This window comes from Coenobita brevimanus, unplaced genomic scaffold, assembly GCF_032717465.1.
Source record: "Coenobita brevimanus isolate Jiangsu-jjx unplaced genomic scaffold, ASM3271746v2 jjx.HiC_scaffold_1976, whole genome shotgun sequence".
Taxonomy (NCBI): Eukaryota; Metazoa; Arthropoda; class Malacostraca; order Decapoda; family Coenobitidae; genus Coenobita; species Coenobita brevimanus.
Window position 1 is genome coordinate 23,184 of NW_027642860.1, and position 21,908 is coordinate 45,091.

General features: G+C 46.9%; 1 protein-coding gene across 1 annotated transcript; it reads right to left on the reverse strand.

The window, feature by feature from the left end:
* Positions 1 to 329: 329 nt before the first annotated feature.
* On the reverse strand, positions 330 to 19,622 carry LOC145389718 (high affinity cGMP-specific 3',5'-cyclic phosphodiesterase 9A-like). Its single transcript, XM_080264918.1, has 4 exons — positions 19,593 to 19,622; positions 19,167 to 19,256; positions 17,999 to 18,160; positions 330 to 372 (listed from the first exon to the last, which is right to left on the reverse strand). The coding sequence occupies exons 1-4, from the start codon at positions 19,620 to 19,622 to the stop codon at positions 352 to 354; spliced, it is 303 nt and encodes a 100-aa protein (XP_080121044.1). The 3' UTR covers positions 330 to 351.
* Between the last annotated feature and the right edge of the window lie 2,286 nt (positions 19,623 to 21,908).

A 21,908-nucleotide genomic window follows, 5' to 3' on the forward strand; every position in this document is an offset into this window, starting at 1 on the left:
ATTTACATTAAGTAAGCTCGTATTTTCGTATTTTTGCAGCTTATTTCATGTACCTTAGTTAAAAGAAAAAAATACTACGAGCTCTGTATCTTTTCATAGCCCTTCTTCGTGACTAGCATCGTATTCTAGTTATCTATAGTTACAACTGAGCATTCAAGTTGGAGGGATCACAACTTTAAGCAATTACAGTAAACAAACAAACAAAAAGCAAGTGTCGTCCTCTTGACCTCTCGTCTTCGCAGGAATGCAGCGGTGACGCCATCTTGTGCGTGGAATGCGTGAAGTGCAGGCTCTTGAGTGGAAGAAGCACGGAGCCACGAGAGACATAATAATATTCGCTAGTCAGCCAGTCTAGAAGTCTGGGACATTTGCCTGAAATAATAATAATAATAATAATAATAATAATAATAATAGAAATAACAACAAAACCAGTCATATACATAATTCAATATCTTAGTCACTCGATCTGTCCATTCCGCCCCTTCAGTACGAGGACGCATTTCTGTAAGCTATTTTTTCTAACATGGGAGGTTCGATACGTTTGATTGAGCCTATCCATAAGACTCCTAAAGCTGAGTAAATGCCTCTGAAAGTTGCAAAATATAAAATATAAAACGTCTATATGATATAAAAACCTTTGTTCACCTGCGGGACTCGATCTGTGGCGCCTAGACCAAGTGCTGACGTCATGTTTACACTTTGCTACCTTTAGACGATTTCCTGGAGCTTAAAGAAACCCTCTCGGGATGATGGGACAGACACAATAACCCCTTCAGACAGAGAATGACTTAGTTACTTTGTTCTAGGTAACCGGACGAATTTTATTCAGCTTAGTATATCCCCTCGTAGTGAAGGGGTTGATGGTGACTGTATCTAACCCCTCCAGTAGGAAATTTCCAGAGTTGAAGAAAATCGTCTGGAGGAAGAAAGATGAATATGGAAAATAGTGTTAATGTGGACAATGAGTTAGGTAAGACTGGTTTGGTTAAGGTAGGGTAGGGATGGGACGGTTGTGGCAGGGTGGGGTAGCGTTGGGTCGGTTATGGCCGGGTGGGGTAAGGTTGGGTTAGTTTTGACAGGGCGGCGTAGGATTGGGTCGGTTTTGGCAGGGTGGGGTAGGACTGGGTCGGTTTTGGCAGGGTGGGGTAGGAATGGGTCGGTTTTGGCAGGGTGTGGTAGGAATGGTTCGGTTTTGGCAGGGTGGGGTAGCGTTGGGTCGGTTTTGGCAGGGTGGGGTAGGATTGAGTTTTTTTGGGCAGGGTGGGGTAAGGTTGGATCGGTTTTGGCAGGGTGGGGTAGGGTTGGGTCGGTTTTGGCAGGGTGGGGTAGGACTGGGTCAGTTTTGTCAGGGTGAGGTAGGGTTGTGTCGGTTATGACAGAGTATAGAATAGGTTTTGGTTGGTTTTGGCAGCATGGGTTAGGATTTGGTCGGTTTTGGCAGAGTGGGGTTTGATTGGGTCGGTTTTGGCAGGGTGGGGTAGGATTGGGTCGGGTTTTGCAGGGTGAGGTAGGATTGGGTGGGTTTGGACAGGGTGTTAGGACTCCATATCATAATTACAAATCATAATGGTTCCGCCATAGCCAATGCCTATTTCACTCAGTTATACTACACTGTCTCATCAAATTTGGGGCGATCTTCTCTACGATTTTTGTTCTTCCCCGCTTAGTTCAGTCCTTTAGTTCATTCATGACCCTTGGCTTTCCTTTTTATTTTTATTTTTTTTTTTATGAGGTGGAGCGCAGGGGCACGAGGCTTGACCACCATTAGTCCAGAATATTTAATGGTAGGCCACCAAGCTACGCCCTGGTAACGTCTACACTTCAAAACATCTGTCCACCTCTGGGACTTGAACCGCGGAGCGCTGGACGCAGAATTCTCGGTTTGCGGATGTCACTTTTACACTTTGTTAGCTTCTGACGATATCCTACAGCTTCAGAAAACCCTCTTAGGATGACGGGACAGAATCATTTAACCCTTCAGACCAAGAACGATTTATTTACTTTGTCCTAGCTGACCGCACGATTTTATTCAACTTAGGAGATCCCCTGACAGAGAAGGGGTTGATGCTGGCTGTATCTAACCCCTCAAATTCAAAATTCCTCTCCAGAGCTGAAGAAAATCGTCTGGAGGAAGAATGAAGAAAACTGAAGAAAGTGTTAGAGTGAAAAATGAGTTAGATAAGATTGGTTTGGTTAGGGCAGGGTAGGGTTGGGTCGGTTATGGCAGGGTGGGGTAGGGTTGGGTCGGTTTTGGCAGGGTGAGGTAGGACTGGGATAGTTTTGGCAGGGTGGGGTAGGACTTGGATGGTTTTGGCAGGTGGGGTAGGGATGGGTCGGTCTTGGCAGGATGGGGTAGGATTGGGTCGGATATGGCAGGGTGGGGTAGGGTAGGGTCGGTTTTGGCAGGGTGAGGTAGGACTGGGATAGTTTTGGCAGGGGGGGGGTAGGACTTGGATGGTTTTTGCAGGGTGGGGTAAGATTGGGTCGGTTATGGCAGGGTGGGGTAGGGATGGATCGGTCTTGGCAGGGTGGGGAAGGGACGGGTCGGTCTTGGCAGGGTGGGGTAGGGACGGGTCGGTCTTGGCAGGGTGGGGTTGGAATGGGTGGGGTAAGATCGGGTCGGTTTTGGCAGGGTGGGGTAGGATTGGGTCGGATATGACAGGGTGGGGTAAGATCGGGTCGGTTTTGGCAGGGTGGGGGTAGGATTGGGTCGGTTTTGGCAGGGTGGGGTAGGGATGGGTCGGTCTTGGCAGGGTGGGGTAGGATTGGGTCGGATATGACAGGGTAGGGTAGGATCGGGTCGGTTTTGGCAGGGTGGGGTAGGATCGGGTCGGTTTTGGCAGGGTGGGGTAGGGATGGGTCGGTCTTGGCAGGGTGGGGTAGAGATGGGTCGGTTTTGGCAGGGTGGGGTAGGATTGGGTCAGAGTTGGCAGGGTGGGATAGGAATGGCTCAGTTTTGGCTGGGTGGGATAGGTATGGATCGGTTTTGTCAGGGTGGGGAAGGGTTGGGTCGGTTTGGCAGAGTATTGGTTAGGTTTCGGTTGGTTTTGGCAGGGTGGGGCAGGATTGGGTCGGTTTTGGCAGGGTGGGGTATGATTAGGTCAGTTTTGGCAGACTGGAGTAGAATTGAGTTGGTTTTGGTAGGGTGGGGTAGGGTTTGCTCGGTTTTGGTAGAGTGGGGTAGGATTGGATCGGTTTTGGCAGGGTGGGGTAGGATTGGGTCGGTTTTGGAAGGGTAAGGTAGGATTGGGTCGGTTTGGACAGGGTAGGGTAGGTGTGGGTCGGGTTTGGCAGGGTGGGCAAGGATTGGGTCGCATTTGGCAAGGTGGGGTAGAATTGGGTTGGTTTTGGCAGAGTAGGGTAGGGATGGGTCGGTTATGGCAGGGTATGGTAGGATTGGGTCGGTTTTGGCCGGGTGAAGTAGGATGGGGTCGGTTTTGGCAGGGTGGGGTAAGATTGGGTCGGTTTTTGGCAGGGTGGGAAAGGATTGGTCGGGTTTGGCAGGGTGGAATAGGACTGGGTTGGTTTTGGCAGGGTGGGGTAGGATTGTGTCGGTCTTGACAGGGTGCGGTAAGGTTGGGTTGGTTTTGGCAGTATGGGGAAGGGATGGGTCGAGTCGCGTTTGGGAGGGTAGGATAGGTTATGGCAGGGTAAGATAGGGCTGGGTGGTGGTGGACTGGGTAGGGTAGGGCTGGGTAGGGTAGTGTAGGGCTGGGTAGGGTAGTGTAGGGCTGGGTAGGGTAGGGTAGGCTGAATCAGGGTAGTGTAGGGTACAGAAGAGAGGTGGGTATAACTGCCGTTTAGTTCCGTCATATACAACGCCTATTTCACTCAGTTATACTACACTGTCTCATCAAATTTGGGGCGATCTTCTCTACGATTTTTGTTCTTCTCCGCTTAGTTCAGTCCTTTAGTTCATTCATGACCCTTGGCTTTCCTTGTTTTTTTTTTTTATGAGGTGCAGCGCAGGGGCACGAGGCTAGACCACCATTAGTCCAGAATATTTAAGGGTAGGCCACCAAGCTACGCCCTGGTAACGTCTACACGTCAAAACATCTGTCCACCTCTGGGACTTGAACTGCGGAGCGCTGGACGCAGAGCTCTCGGTTTGCGGATGTCACTTTTACTCTTTGCTAGCTTCTGACGATATCCTACAGCTTCAGAAAACCCTCTTAGGATGACGGGACAGAATCATTTAATCTTTCAAGCCGAGAACAACTTATTTACATTGTCCTACCTGACCGCATGATTTTATTCAGCTTAGGAGATCCCCTGATAGAGACGGGGTTGATGATGGCAGTATTTAACCCTTCCAGTTCGAAATTTCTCTCTACTGTAGAGGTGAAGAAAATCATCCGAAGGTAGAGAGAAGAAAACAGGAAAAGTAATGTAGTGGTGAAAGGGCTGTACAGGGGAGGGTAGGTTAAAGTAGGGTAGACTTGGGTCGGCAATGGCAGGGTAGGGTAGGGTAGGCTGAGGTAAACTAGTGTAGGGTTGAGAAGAGTAGGGTAGGGTAAATTGAACTGAATAAGTATATACAATAAAATCTGGCGATACAACAACCAGGGTCATATGCCGCCGGACGACAACGAGAATAAAAGCACTCGAAAAGATGAAATACACACACACACACACACACACACACACACACACACACACACACACACACAAAATACAATTCATAATTAAAACAAGAAAAACACTAAAACACTAAGAACACTAAAACCACTGTATACTAAATTTTACACGGTAGTGCAGCTGCCTACACCAAGCAAAGGTTTCCCCTCCACCACAACAAGCATCCTCTCCAAGTACCAACAGAAGACTACAATCCCTCTCCTGCCCGGTGCTCAGAGAGGTAACGATGGCGCAATTCCCCAACAGTGGACACCATCAGCAAAAGCCGAAGAGTCAGGGGGACGAAGCATTCCACACAGAAAGTAGGGGGAGAGTCCTCCATTAAAAATCAATGAGAGAACCAGGAAGGGCCCATTCGGAGCCAGCATAAAGCCGTCTCCCACCTGCATTCAGACCTCGGCAAATGAAGGGGCCCGTTTACCCACAAATATCACACATTTTGTTGGCCCCCACCGCATCCCACCTACTCTGCCAGTGGGAGCAAACAGTGAGTGGTTAGATGAATATCACTGAGCGAGGCAGGGGAGAGGTGAGGATGGGCGAGAGGCAGCAGCCTTTGCCAGAGCGTCAGCATGCTCATTGCCCACAATGGTACAAAACCACAAAGCAGTCCCTAGCAAGCACAGCCATTCTAAAACACTGTAGACAACAAAAGAGGATTGGACGGGAAAACACAAAATGGAGATCGGCAGTCGCTAAAAACTGTATAACAAACAGGAGGGAAGCTAAATATCAATTTGACTGCGAGTAAAATAGCAGTAAGTTCTGCGATAAAAGTAGATACGATGGGGAAGACTCCTACCACGAATGAAATCGGGAAATATAACACCCAAGCCTGTCCCCTCACGGGATTTCAATCCATCAGTACATACGAGAATCGAGACACTGTGAGAGGAAGCATGTTCTAAAAAAATAGCAAAGAGCCGCCTGTGAGGAAAGAAAGGCCCCTCTCTCAGGAAAGTAAACACACGGTTGCACCCCTGAGAGGAGCCAGGGAGCCATCCTTGGTACACGCACAGGACAAACAAGAAAGGTTGGAACATCCACATCCCCCATGGCAGCCTTCACCCTGTACCCAAACGGATGTGGATAGCGAGGATACGGCGAGGCAGACACTCCCTCCGGAACAGAGCCAACAAAATCTTCCTGAACTTTAGAAAAGACGGTGACACTAAGGACACTAGTTTGAGGCACTCCCTCCTCTTGAGGATATGAGGGAAACAAGGTGGCACCAATACGGAAAAATTCCATAATCAGTAAAGGCAACCTACTACGCAAACCAAGATGGTGACCTGCAATACCTGGCTTGTGAAACGGTAGGACAACAGCCCCCCGCCAAGAAGCAGCAGTGGACGAATCTCTCCAAATTCTATTTATAAGACTCAGGAGGAAGGACACTGCTTCATCATCCAGGTACCTCAGCACTGCATGGGGAATATTATCGACTCCGGAGAAGTGTCATGACAGGGAAAGGGTAGACCAAAGTTTACAACAAGACAAAGGGATGTCGTAAGTCTCTCCGCCCCCAGAACGGATGTCCAACACCTTAATCTCCTCCACCTCCCTAAGCCTGGCAAAAACCGAAGAACGAGTATCCCTACAGGAGACCTCAGCGGTAGGATAGGGTAGGGAACGCTAGGGCAGGGTAGGCTGGGGTAGGGTAGTGTAGGGCAGAGAAAAGTAGGTTAGGATGGGTTGGTTTAGGCTAAAGTAGGACAGAATAGGAGATGGGTAAAATGTGCCTAGTCCAGGAACGAAAAATATATCAGTTATCCATGTAACTAGCGTTTTCTATTTCGGTAGATTATTTTCTTGTCTGCCTAAAGTATCGTGATGTACGAACAATGAGATTAGATATCGAAACTGTAAGATGCGAATTAGTTACAAAGACGGTATTTTGTTTTGGCTAACGTTACATCGATACGTTCAGCTAAGAGCAACTCGGCAGAACTGAACAGTATATGACGTGCTAGATGAACGCTGTGACCGGAAAATAAATATATATGTATATATACTTCAGCATACAGTAAGCGATTTTATGTTAACTGAAGAGAAGCCACCACAGCTAATGGGTTAAGTTTACACACACACACACACACACACACACACATACACTCACACACACACACACACACACACACACACGTTGCGAAAAGTTTCACTGACGAAGTGGGTGGTTACTGTCCCCCTTGAGCAAGGGGACTGGTGTGTGCGTGTGTGGTCACAGCCTTGCCCTTAGATCGGACTATATGAGCTCTCAGCTCCCTTCCGGGAGGGTAAAAGCTGACGATCACGACCATCAAGTGATCCTGACCGACCCGGTGAATTACACACACACACACACACACACACACACACACACACACACCATTACTTGCAACTGGCTGGCCTATCATACAGCCATATCCTATATTCATGAAGTACAACACATCTTACATTTATGTAGTATGTAAAAAAAAAAAAAAAAAAAAAAAAAAAAAGATGGTTATATAATACAGAACTGGGAAATATGATGATGATGATGATGATGATGATGAGAGGGGAGTAAACAGGGTGAGATGTGGAGAATGAGAGAGATGGATGGACATAACAGTGAATGTATTATGTACATTAACCTGACAACTGCCGAAGTAAGCTGGTAAGGGTGAGGTAATATGTAGCCTGACCCTACCGTGACACCATATAATTACTGATTTATCCACTGATAGATCTATCTATCTATAGCCCGACGCCCTAATCCCGCAAAGTGTGGCCGCAGACAAAACGCCTCCAAGTCGCTCTGTCACCCACCATTTGCCTACCCTCCCCCCAACTCACCCCCCCCCTCATATACCTCTCAACTCCATCCCTTCACCTCATCCTCGGTCTACCCCTCCCTCTCCCTCCCTCCACTTCACCTACATACACCCTCTTCATTCTGTCCTTGACCTCCGCGGCAGGCAGACGTGCTTCCCAGAGCGCTTCATCACACAGTAATTTAACAACTGAGTTGAAACTGATCGGATGCACTACAAAACCAACGTGCCCTGAAATGGCTAGTGCCATGGCCATGAACGAGGGAAGGGAGGCCTCCTTGGGTGACAACGAGGAAGAAATAGATATGGATACCGGGTTTACGGAGGTCATCAGTACAAGAGAGAAGAGAAAGAGGATGATACGCGGCAGCGAGAGGGAAGCGAGTGATGAAGAAGAGGACAGAGACAACAAAAAGGTAAAGAATAAGTCGTGTGGGGTAGATGGAGGTGTTACTATACAATGTGATACGGGGAAGGCAGCTGGAGTGCAGCCGACTACACCACGTGGGTCAGGAGCAATGCCTAGCCAGGACCGTGACGAGGCCACCCCAAGGAATAGAGTGAGGCTTCTCTTCCCCACCAACACTGACCTAAATTATCGCCAAAAACTACTCTGGACGGTGAAGCTTGGACTTGCATATCGACGGTTCGAGGCCCTGTTTAAGGAAGGTAGGCAGAGACCTTACGTCACAGTAGGAAGTCAGGAGGCAGTGGAGATGCTGACCACGACTGGTTTTGAGGGTGTGACACTGCAGGTTCCGGAGAAGAGGGAGAGATGCACCAAGGTTATCGTGTTTAGATATCCCATAATACTACTGCGTGAGCAATAGATCATCTAAAGTAATAATGAAACTTTATCTAGCATTAGTAAGGCCACATTTAGACTACGCAGTACAATTTTGGTGTCCTTACTATGGAATGGATATTAATTCGTTAGAAAATGTACAGAGAAGAATGACAAAAATGATACATGACGTCCGGAACCTGTCACATGAAGACAGACTGAAAAGACTGAGTCTGCATTCGCTAGAGAGGCGTAGAGTAAGGGGAGACTTAATTGAGGTGTTTAAGTGGATGAAGGGTATAAATAAGGGAGATATTAGCAAGGTACTTAAAGTGAGCATACAGGATAGAACTAGAAATAATGGTTTCAAACTTGAAAAATTCCGTTTCAGAAAGGAAATAGGTAGAAATTGGTTTGGTAATAGAGTAGTAGACGAATGGAATAAGCTACCTAGTAAAGTAGTTGCTGCCTCTTTCATTGAGAGTTTCAAGCATAGGCTAGATACGCATATGACTAATAAGGGGTGGATATAGAAAAAAGAAAATCTTATAACTAATACTAATTCATAATTTTTCCTTTTCAGGTTACACTATGATAGTCTCTATTCTCCTTTCACACTTTCCTGTAAAATGTCCACGCCAGTTTTTCTATACGGCGTAGTGTTCTTTCTGACTTTTTCCTGCCGGCTTCGGCTGGAGGGTTTGGAGGGTGGGGGAGAGCCTTCTTCTTTGCTATCCTTATCTCATTCTAGAAGTTCAGTTACTCTTCTAGGAGCTGCCTAGCATGGGCTAACCGGCCTACTGCAGTTATCCTCTCTTCTTATGTTCTAGACCCAGAATTCCTCCTGAACGACCCTAGGTTTATCTGGGCCAAGCGACACATGAACAAGGGACAGGAGAAGAACCAAGTGATTGCCCTAATGAAAGGGGACATCCCAAGGCAAGTTTTTATTCCGGGTGCTGGATACAGAAGCTTACGGCCCTACATTGAGGAACCAGCATTTTGCCTTCGCTGCAGCAGGTGGGGACACAGGGCCTGGCGCTGCCAAGAGGACACACGCTGCAGATTCTGCGCTAGGAAGCACGAGTCCAGCGAATGCGGAGAAAAAAATCAAGATGGGGACACGTGTCGAACCTCGGTGCTGTAACTGTGGTGGAAACCACAATGCAAGGTCTCCTCTGTGTCCAAAAAGACCAAATTATCTGGCGCGAGGGTCCGAGGGGCAGGAAGAAAGGACAGCAGAGCAGAGGACAAGGGGAGGGAGAGAATCAACGGATGGAAATGGTGAGTTAATCATATACATAAAAGAACTGGGCAGAAAACTAGAAGCACTAGAAAAGAAAGTTAATAAACTTATGAACCCGACAGAAAATGCTGAATACAATAGTGAGAGCACAGACAACATAGTAAACAGCAACAGTGAGAGTAAACACGCCAAAAAGTCTCCAGAGCGTAAAATTGTAATAAGGGGAAAAGAGAAAACGCTCAAAACTCACAAGGTTCTGACCAGTGGTGTTGCAGGTATAGGAAGGGTTTTGGAAACGTGCCAGGATGATGAGAAAAAGTGTAAAGTGTTTAAAGGTTGGCTGGAACTGCATAAACATATGGACAAGTTCTCCAAGGAATTAGAGGAAATATCAAATATGGTATTAGAGACACCTATGGATAATGGGTCCCTGCGAACTTAGGGTAATATCTTGGAACGTGAATGGATTGAAAAATAGAATTACAGACCTTCACTATTATATTTTAAATCACTGTATAGATGTGATACTCCTTCAGGAGACGGGGGATAGGGATGGCAATCTGTTTAAACTCGGTGGATATACAAAGTATCAACTTATGGCGGGTGATGGTATACGGGGTGTATCTACATACGTAAGAAATTCCATTCCATCGGAGCTGTTAGAGTGTCCCCACAGGAGTGAAGGTGTGGAGTCAGTTTCCGTCAAAATTTATCTGAGTGAGGGTGTGTTGAACGTAATTAACCTGTATGTTTCTAAAAATTGCTTTGCCGTTAGCTCTCTGCCTGATACTGTTTTTAGTGAAGTGACCTTAGTAGCTGGGGACCTTAATGCTCGTCACAAAGATTTGGAGACAGAGGGAAAGACCAATACTAATGGCGTGAGATTTAGACAGTTTATATTAGATTACCCTGAATCCAAAGTACTGGGGACACAGGAGGCGACACATATCAAGGGAGGGAGATTAGACTACGCTGTGATTCTAAATGGTCAGGGTCTAGAGGGAAAATGTGAAATTGCACCAGACCTGCTAAGTGATCACTTCTCCCTTGTTATCACTATACCACTGGGAAAACGAAAAATCACACATAGCAGAAAACGATTAACACTACCCAAAGATAAAGTTGATTTCTTTTTTGATGGTGTGCGGGAATGGTATAGTGGCTATCATCCGAGCAGTGTAGACCAGTTTTACGAAGACCTAGTTAAGGTTATTAACGAATTACTCAATCATAAAAGGCGCGTGAAGAAAAATTGCTCATACCATACAGACAAATACTATAACAATAAAGAATTAAAACAACTGTCGCAAATGATGAGACTGCAGTTCCGGTCTAGCAGCAGTAGGAGGATCACTGCCGTCTAAGTGAAACTTGGCTAGCGGAACCCCTAGACTTTCCCAGCTATGCCCGACCAGCGATCTACTGCCACCGCCTATGACCCGTTGAGGGGGGCATCCAGCAGTAGTTCCAGGCCGCCGGGAGTCACGAAGATCACAGGTGCGGTGGTGTGGTTCAACGTGAAGTCTGGGTACGGCTTCATCAAGCGCCGGGACACTGGTGCTGATGTTTTCGTGCACAGACCCGGGATCGTTGCATCTAACCCCCGACACTTTTGGCGCTCTCTTGGCGAGGGTGAGGCTGTGGAGTTTCGGCTCCGTCAGTCACCCAAGGGTCCCGAGGCTACGAATGTCACTGGGCCGGGAGGTGCTGCTGTGCAGGGCTCTGCCCATGCACGGCGGCGCCCCACGGCCCAGAGACGCCCTCGTGATCCTGGGTGTTCTGGGGAGACTAATCTCCTGGTCTCGATGTGCGTCGCTACGGCACAGGCTTTCCGTGGGGGTGACAAGGCTCTGTTGCACGTTCTCCTCCCTCAGATCTTTGAGGAGAACGGGCTACCAAGACTTGTCATCTCCCAGCGCTTTGTCGGCGACGCACATTCAGCCCCTCGTCCAGATCGTCGTCCCCGGCGGCCTCCTGCGCAGCCCAAGTCCCGGCCACCTCCACCTCGGCCCTGCTGTACACTACGCAAACGACTGTGCCTGGATGGACCCCTCAACAGGGCGACTGGCTCGTCTGTCTCTCCCCCTACCGACCCGGCACCGATCACGGCCATGGAGCTTGACACCATCACCACCGTTGCTGAGATCCACTCCTTGCCGTCTGCAGCCGAGGAGGAAAGGGCTGCCGTCCCCGTTTCGCCCGACCACCGCGACGTCGAGGGCCCTTCCACCCCCGTTTCTCCACCTGCTGCTGAGGGAGTGGATCTCACAACTTCCGCCACCGATCCGCCGCCTGCAAGCCCCTCACCTGCCCTTGTTCTGCCATCCTCTGCTGAGTCCGACGATGCTGCGTGTACTCGTGAGCTCCTCGCCGCCAGGTTCGAACGCGGCATAACTCTAGCTCTTAGCCGGGTCCTTCAAGACTCCTCATTAGGCGTTCAACCTCGCCTTAGGGACTCGGGGGAGCTAGAGTTGTACGAGGATATAGATCGCGACTCCGAGTACACCGACATCTCGGACTCTGATGGGCAGACTTGAGGTGCTTTTTTTGCCCAGCAGCTTTTCTGCTTCCTTCCGCCTGCTGCCCCGTCGTGTTCGTCGATCATCGGGCAGCCGTTTTTCACCACCGACCATCGCACCTTCCCCTGCCCCTGCCGCCTTCCCCTCGTCCTTCCGCCTGCTGTTCCCGCTTTGCTCTGAATCGAGAGCTTGATTCCGCCTTTTCCCTGATGGGCTCTCTGTTTGCCCGTGCCCCTACATGTGCGGGGCGAGTATCAACACACACACACACACACGATGAGACTGGCTCACAGAAAATGGGTGCAAATGGGTAGGGGTGACGCAAGCAAAGCCGCAATGAAGGAACTGGCCAAAAGGGAAGTAAGGGGGGAGTATTGGGAACGCTTCACTAACAGGATAGGCAACAGTAAGAGCATAACCGAAATTTGGAAAGAAGTTAACAAAGTAAGAGGGAGAAAGGTGAAAAACGTAGCACACCCACACCCAGAAAAATTAGCTGAAGACTTAATGAAGTTGTGGGCATCTGCGGCGAGCAGTGAATGCCTGCCACACGACGTGAGGGAGGCATTAGAGGCATGGCAGGACAATAGGAGAAGCTTCATTGTTACTGCGTTAAACACCGAAGACATGACAGGCACAGACATAACCAGGGATGAGCTACTGCGTGCAGTTAAAAATGGAAGGTCTACAGCTCCTGGTGAGGATGGAATTAGGTATGAGATAATTAACTGCCTGGCCAGCATGGAGGACGGCCCGCTGTTAGACTTGTATAATATGAGTCTCAGGGAGGGCAGAATACCGAGAGCATGGAAAAAAGCAATTATCATCCCTATCCCCAAAGCGACTGGAGGAAACAGACCAGTCTCACTAACATCATGCTTTTCAAAAATGATGGAAAGAATCATGTTAGAGAGAATAATATTCCTCATAGGTGACATGCTTAGTGTGAATCTGTATGGCTTTATGAAAGGTAAAGGGACAAAAGACACCGTCATTAAGTGCCTTTCTAGCGATACTGACTACTGCAGGGTATTCATTGACCTCAAGGGTGATTTCGATAAGGCCAATGGAGAAGTAATTTTATATGAATTAGCTAGCTTGGGGGTAAGGGGAAGATTGCTGCACTGGGTGGGGGATTATCTCTTTGGGCGGCAGGCCCAGGTGTGGACCCAAGGGACACTCTCCCGGGAAAAGCATCTAGAGCTTGGTACACCACAGGGAGGAGTCCTAAGCCCATTACTCTTCAATCTTTTAATGAACAAAGTGGCGCGTGAAAACCTGGGTTTCGGGGTCAGTGCAGTAATCTATGCCGACGACATCATGATACAGTCCAAAACTTTTGATGTTATGCAAACTGCACTGAACAGGTTCGGCAACCTGATCAAAAGTCTGGGTCTTGTAATTAACGAGAGTAAGACAAAGTTCCAGTGCCGTGCGTTAGGGGAAAAACATTTAGTAATTAATGGCAAAAACATCGAGAGGGTGAGAATTTACAAGTACCTAGGTATGTATGTCGGCTACACAGCAGACTGTAAAGATGCCGAGATGACCCACATAATAACGCAATGCAAGGCACGATTGCAGCCCTTGAGATCAATGGCCTATAGTGGTGCAGGGGTGGGTGTACCAATACTAAAAATGATGTACCTCACTACTGTCAGATCGGTATTAGAGTACGCAAGCCCAGTCCTCTCTTGCCTTGGTGAAGGAAGGCTGGAAAAACTTGAAAAAATCCAGAATGCCGCAATGAGAATCCTACTTAGCTGCCCAAGGAACACCATGATAGATGTCATGAGACTTGAGCTAAATTTGCAGAGTATAAAAAATAGAATTCAGGAAGTCAATGTGGCGGCTGCAATAAGACACATGCGGTCAGAAAGCGGACTGGGACTCCGTAACAGCATCAAAGATGTTGTTAACGGAACCAGAACCTTCTGGAGGCAAGGCAAGAATGGCTATGTGAAAGACCTTGCGAGGAACGTACTCAAATACGAGGTACAAAACTTCTGTGAGGAGATACCGCAGGCACCTAAGCCTCCACCCTGGGAAGAGGAAGAGGTAAAGGTGAGCATATCTCCACTACAGAAAAAGAAAGAATGTTATGCTGTAGGTGTGTTAAGGACACATGCACAAAACCAAATAAATAAACTCTACAATGAAAACACTGCTCACGTCTACTGCCATGGTTCGGTCAGAGAGGATGGCAGAGCAGGGTGTGGGATCGTAATATTAGATAAAGCAGACAGTGCATGTGTACAGAGCGAAATAAATTTTAGAATAAGCAACAACGTGTCTTCCACTCAGGCAGAGCTATATGCAATATTATACGGCCTCAGGGAGATCACAGGAGGTGAAGGAGACGTGTGCTTCTTCGTAGACAGCCGAGGAGCACTGGAGTCCCTTAAGAGCACAGCACCTGCACTGGCAGACGTAGTCTTCCAGTGTAGAGCTGTCCTGCATCAGCTCAAGCAATCGGGTAGATTCATATCATTCACATGGATACCATCCCATGTTGGAATACCAGGGAACGAAAGAGCTGATGAACTAGCCAAAGAGTGCAGCAGAAAAAGAAGACATAGATGTAGTATGCCAACTAACCTTGAAACAGATTAAAACTATAATAAGAACACAACAAGGTCAAGAGGAAAATCAGAGAATGGAGCAGCAACATTCTAGTAGTGAAACTATGTATCACTATACTAACGTTGCTCTGAGAACCCACTTCACATATGGAAAATATAGAAATAAGCGGAAAGATTCTGTATGCACTAGACTGAGGTTAGGCTATAAATATCTGTGGCAGCTTGGAGTGGATACGCCAGATCATAAAACGTGCTGCAGACTGTGTAATGAACCCAGAGCCCACACCCTGCAACACTATGTACTTCACTGCTCAAAATTAGCGCAGTTTAGAAATCCTGCTGCAGACTCAGTGACCGAACAAGTCGTTTGGATGTTTAATAACGATAAAATAGGAAGTATACTGAATTGTAAAAACATCAAACACATACTTAAGTAGACATTGCTATATTGTGATGTAAGAGTAACTGAACAAAATATCTGAGTAGGGTGAAGAGTACATTATGCTCTTATGTAATATCTCAGAGCAGGGTGAAAATTACATTATGTTCTTATGTTAGTATGTAATATCTCGGAGTAGGGTGAAGAGTAGCTCAGTGTCCTCATCCTTTTGAGGTGATAATGTAATATATAGATATACCTGTATACGTATATGTATGTATAACTGTTTGTCTCAATAAACTGCCTAAATTCTAAAAATACACCCTCTTAGTCAGTCTTTCATTCTCCATTCTCTCCACATGTCCAAACCACCTCAGTGTATTTCTCCTAATCTTCTCAACCACATCCACATCTACCCCACAACGTTCCTCCACTTCTTCATTCGTCAACCTGTCCCTCCATGTCACTCCACATGCTCCTCTCAAGTAACTCATTTCCACTGCTCTCACTCCTGACTTGTTCCTCTCTTGCAAGGTCCACGCCTCGCTTCCATACGTCAGGGTAGGGATCACAATACTATCATGCAGGGACTTAACTTCCATACTCACCTCCCTATTTCTCATCACTGCTTTCAGTGTACCAACAACCTTCCTTCCCTGCTGTACCCTTTCACGTACTTCATCCCCCAAACTTCCATCCTTACTCATCACACTACCCAAGTACTTGAATGCACTCACATTCTCCATATCCTCACCATCCAACCTCACTGCACACTCTGTGACTTCATTCCTCTCAAACACCATAACTTTACTTTTGTTTACATTAACTTTCAGCTTCCTCCTCCTACACACTGTCCCATATTCATTCACCAAACCTTGCAACTCCCATTCATCTCCACTCAACAATACTGTATCATCAGCAAACAGCAACACCGGAAGCTTCCAAATCTCACCCTCATTCATTAGAGCCACCCCCACATCCACTGCCCTACCCTGCACCTCCTTCACAACCCCATCCATGTATATATTAAACAGCCATGGAGACATCACACAACCCTGTTTCAGTCCCACATTGAGATCAAAGAACTCACTCAGCTCACCATCCACTCGCACCGTAGCCCTAGCTCCCTCGTACATACTCTTCACAGCATTCAACAATTTCCTCTCCACCCCATATATTCTTAATACCTTCCATATACCTTGCCTATCTATTCTGTCATAAGCTTTCTCCAAGTCCATGAAGGCAGCATACACTTTCTTTCCCTTCTCTAGATACTTCTCCACTAAACATCTTAGAACAATTATCTGATCTACACACCCTTTTCCCTTCCTAAATCCCCCTTGTTCTTCTCCAACTAGCTCCTCTGTCATATGCCTAACCCTATCAGTGAGTATTCTACCATATATTTTACCAGTCACACTAAGAAGGCAAATACCCCTATGGTTACCACATACTTCTCTCTCCCCTTTTCCTTTGTACAGAGGAACAATTATACCTGATTTCCAGTCCTCTGGAACCCTTCCCTCTTCCCAAGCCAATCTACACAACTTCCATATCCACTCCACAACAATCTCACCCCCATACCTAAGCATTTCACCACATACTCCATCAATCCCTGGGGCATTTCCCATCTTGATCTTCTTCATTGCTTCCACTACTTCCGCCCTACTGATCTCTTCTTCCCTCCTCTCATCTCTCCTTCTCCCAGCCATTCCCCAACCACTTATACTCGCATTGCTCTCATTCTCTACATTCAACAAATCCTCAAAGTGCTCCTTCCATCTCCTCAGTTTCTCTCTCTTCTCCATCAACAATCTATTATTCCTATCTTTCACTCCCCTACTATTTCCCCTTTCACACTGCCTTACTTTCTTTACCTCCTTCCAAAACAATTTCTTACTCTCCCTCCATTTCACACTCAGATTCCTCCCAAACTCTTCATCCACTTTCTTCTTACTCTCCTTCACCAGTCTCTTAACCTCCCTTCTCCTGCTCACATATACCTCTCTCTTCTCTCTCTCGTCTTCTCACCTACCTCTGCTCACCAACCATTCACCATATGCCTTCTTCTTTTGTTCCACAGCTCGTTTCACCTCATCATTCCACCATGCTGTCCCTTGCACACCCTTGCATCTCCTCCTCACTCCACAAACCGCCTCACACGCTGCGCCTATCTCTTCCGTGAATATCTTACATACGTCTTCCACCCCTTCCATCTGCTCTAGCTCATACCTCCCCAATCTTTCTTCCACTATGCTCTTATATTCTGCCATTTTCTCACTATCTTGCAATTTCTCCACTCTTCTCACAGGAGCTGCTTCCTCCTGTCTTCCCCTTCGTCTCCTCAACCACTTTCTTTGCAGCTCTACCTTGGCCATCACTAAGTGATGGTCCGAGACTCCATTCCCCCACTCTCTCCACACTCTTGCATCCAACACTTGTCTTCTCATTCGCTCATCCACACACACGTAGTCTATCATTGCCTTTCGTTCAACAAGTTCACCATCCATCCTCCTCATTACTCTCCATGTATACCGGTGGATCATCTTATGACGAAAGTAGGTGTTGGCTATTGCCAACCCCTTACAATAATAATAATAATAATAATAATAATAATAATAATAAAAGACAATAGATTCAAACAGAAAAGACTGGAATAGAACCATCATCATCATCAACATCATAAGAACAACAGAAAGTAAATTTCTCTCTCTCTCTCTCTCACTAGCCTTGCTAAAATGCTTCAAAGAGTGGCAGAAGCACAACACCAAAGAAGACACACTGAAATGAAGGTCTGCATATTTAACTCCCTCTTACATCTCTCTCTGTCTTTCTATCTATCCCTTTCTCTCTCTATCTATCTACCAATCTGTCTACCTCACCTCAAGCTCCGGCAGAACCTTCCTTAGTGCTTCAAAGAGAGGCAGGAGCACAAAACCAATGAAGGAGCACTGAAATGAATGTCTGTATATTCTCTCTCTCTCTCTCTTAGGTCTCTCTCTGTCTATCTCTCTCTCTCTCACACTCCATCTATCTATCAATCTATTTACCTCACCTCAAGCTCCGGCAGAACCTTCCCTAGTGCTTCAAAGAGAGGCAGGAGCACAAAACCAATGAAGGAGCACTGAGATGATGGTTTTGTTACTTTGTCCCTATCCATAAACGGAGAGACAGGCAGCCCTTCCAACTTCTCGAGGTCACTTTGGTTGAAGAATTCCTGTTGAAAGAATGGCAATATAAGTATCAGTGTTTTTAGAAGCTATTACAAGTTTCTGTTTATCTATCTATCTATAGCCAGACGCCTTAATCCTGTAAGGGGTCGCCACAAAAAATTGCTTCCATGTTGCCCTGTCCTCTTCCATTTTATTGCCCTCCCCCAAACTTACACTCCCCCCTCTCATATACCCCTCTACTCCATCCCACCATCTCATCCTCAGTCTCCCCCTTCCTCTTCCCCCCTCCACTTCACTCACATACACTCTCCTTGTTAGTCTCTTAGTCTCCATCCCCCAACTTACACTCCCCCCTCTCATATACCCCTCTACTCCATCCCTCCATCTCATCCTCGGTCTCCCCTTCCTTTCCCCCCCTCAACCTCACTCACATACTCTCCTAGTTAGTCTCTTACTTAGTAAAAGGATCTTGAGATGGTCTGGCCAAGAGGTGTGAATGGGGAATGAATGACAAAGAAAGTGTATGTGAGAGTGGTGCAGGGGAGAGAGGGAGACCAAGGATGAGATGGAGGTTTTGATCTAGTCATTACCAACACAACATAGTACAGTACAGAGTATCTAGTACCAGTATATGGAATGAGGTCACACAGTGTTACCTCAGGGATAACAGACTGAATAGGGAGGCTGCCAGAGACTGAGCAGCATGGATAGCCACTAAGAGGTGACCAAGGCCGATGCATGTAAGCACGCTGAGGCAGGCTGCCAGAGATCAAGCAGCATGGAGAGCTGCCATTAGGTGACCAAGGCTGACGAATGCATGTTGGAGCCTTTATAAATGATATGATACAGTAGGCTCCTTGGACAACAGGAAATAATTTGGCTTGTCACTCAGTGCAGAGTCACCTGAGGGCTGCATTACATTGAGTGAATGGATGATAGGCACTTCCACCTTGCAGGGAAATAAAAAAAAATAAAAAAGAGGAATAAACAGAACACTACCTCCATAAGCCATCACCTGCAAAGAGAAAGAAGTAACTTAAAAACCATTACCTGCATGAGACACTCCAGCCAGGGCTCGGCAATGTCCAGCGGCCGCGCTTCACTGCTGATGTCTGCTACCTTGATCAGCACCATGGACAGCTGGGCAGGATGTTAAAACCAGTATTAACACTCTCAGGCTTCTATAATCCCTCTTAGAGTAATAAAATATCTGGGATTAGCTAAAATAAAATGCTAGAGTTGTCCTGAGCATTCATAATCAATCAGTCAATCCATCTATCTATCTATCTATACCCTGAAGCCATAATCCAGTAAGGGGTGGCCACAAATAAATCGCCTCCATGTTGCCCTGTCCCTTGCCATGTCACTGCCCTCCCCCCAACTTACATCCCCCTCTCTCACTCCCATCCATCTACCACCTTACCATGACAGCCTCTGTGGTACCAGTATTCACCTACTTAGCCTCTTAAGACTCACCTCTGGCACGTAAACCCTATTGGGCCACATCTGGATGGGGAACAGTAATCCACTAAACCACCAGTGATTCATCTGGTTGTATGACATCTGATAATCACCCCTTTACAGTCAAGCATTTTTCTTTTTACATAGTGCTGTGTCACCTTAAGGCAGCACTACATTGGGTGAGTGGATAGTAGTTGCCCCTACCTACCACTATTCCTATGACTAACTCTCAGACCATTTAGCACTAGCTGGAATTAAATACATGAGGCTGCCAGAGATCAGGCAGCATGGAGAGCTGCTGCCATTAGGTGACCAAGGTCGTTTCGTTTCTCATTTTCATTTTTGAAGGTTCCAACATGCTTGCATGTCTCAGCCTTGGTCACCTAATGGCGGCTCTCCATGCTGCACGATCTATTGCAGCCTCCCTGTTCAGTCCCTTAACCCTGAGGTCACACTTAATGACCTCGTTCCACGTCTTTCTCGGTCTACCCCTCACAACCCCACCCCCAATATTAACACTACTCACCTTCCTCACCCAATTATCATCCCCCATCCTCTCCACATGCCCAAACCATCTCAATCTACCTCTCCTCATCACAACACCAGTACACTCCAGTCCCATCCTACCTCGCAACTCTTCCATCGTAAACCCAGCCCCCCCAGACTTTGCTCGCAGGGACGGAATGCACGTCCACCTAATCATTGTCATTTCTGTATGTCTGATCCTGCAAATATTCTCCTCCTTTACTGCCCAGGTCTCACTGCCATACAGCATTACACTCTTAACATATGCTGCATACAAAGACCCCTTAGCACATAGGGAGAGTCCTCTCAATGTCAGGAGAGGCAACAGCTCCCTGAACTTCTTCCAATCACTTCTCACCCTAGCCACAGAGCTAGCTCCAGCCCCACCTCCAGCACATAACATATCTCCTTAATAAGAAAACTCTTCCACACACACAAGAGATTCACCAGCAAGTTCAATCCTTTCACGTCTGACAATCTCCACCTGCTCACCTCTGCACGCCGTACACATAAAATCAGCATTATCTCACAGTCTACCTCTGATACCACTACATCTCTTGTGCAATCTTTTATCACAAACACTGCACAAGATGGAATTACTTCCCACGCCCTTGTGGCAAACTGCACATGGCCACTCTCCCTCGTCTTTAACAGTACCGCCACCAACCCTAGATATCATCACTTTTGTTTTATCTGCATTTACCCTTAAACCCTTTTGCCCCATACCATCTCTCCACTTCTTAAATCTTTCCTCCGCCTCCCTTTCGTTCTCTGGAATCAACACCAAATCATCAGAATACAACATCTCCCACGGGAGTCCGTTTCTGAAGTCATTTGATAGGGTTTTAAGTACAATGATAAACAACATGGGACTCAAAACTGACAACTCATGCACACCATCATTCACGGAAAACCCATCACTCAAATCTCCATTCACTCTCACCTGGGTGTGAGCACCCACATACATGGCCATAACCACCCTAACCAGCCACTCCTCCAAGCCAAGCTTTCTCATTGCCCACTTCACCACCTCTCTAGGGACTCTGTCAAAGGCCTTTTCCAAATCAACAAAAACAAAATAAAGATCCCTTCTCCTACCAATATATTTTTCCTGAAGCTGTCGAACAATGAATATGGCATCAGTGGTCCCCCTACCTGGCATAAACCCAAACTGCATCTCATCAATATTCACTCTTTCTCTAATCATACCTTCTAAAACTCTCTCCATTACCTTCATTATCTGATCTAAAAGCTTTATACCTCTATAATTTCCTCTTTCCAGGGCATCACCCTTCCCTTTATACACATTTACAATTACACTCTTCAGCCAATCATCTGGGACAACACACTCATAAATAATCCTATTTATCAGGTCAGTGACTAACCTCACCCCTATATCGCCTGAGGCCTTCAACTTTTCAGCAGTCAACCCAGACACACCTGCTGCCTTCCCCACCCTCATCCTGCCTATTGCCTCACTCACAGTAGCAGTATCAATCAAAGGCCAAGGGCCAAACACTGGATCTGCTGGCTCCAAACCTTCCCTGTCCCAGTCAAACTCTTCATTCAACAAACGGCTATAATGCTTTCTCCATGCATCTTTAATATCCTCACTGTTCACCACTACCCTTCCTTCATCATTCTTCACACACTGCTCACCTATAATATCCTGATTATCCCTCTTCATCCGATTTGCCACCTTAAATATCATATTTTTCCTTTCCCCATGATTTAGGTTATCAAGTAAAAGTCTCTGTGACTCCGATTTCACCCTGTATACCTCTCTTCTAGCCCAACGCCTGGCAG

Bases quoted from the DNA above. Each gene is read 5' to 3' on its own strand.
- LOC145389718 (XM_080264918.1), bottom strand. From the start codon at position 19,622: ATGTGGCCCAATAGGGTTTACGTGCCAGAG. The intron at 19,257-19,592 runs GTGAGTCTTAAG...CATCCTGCCCAG, and splicing joins ATAGGGTTTACGTGCCAGAG to CTGTCCATGGTGCTGATCAA. The intron at 373-17,998 runs GTGAGGTAAATA...TTATTATTTCAG, and splicing joins AGGTTCTGCCGGAGCTTGAG to GCAAATGTCCCAGACTTCTA.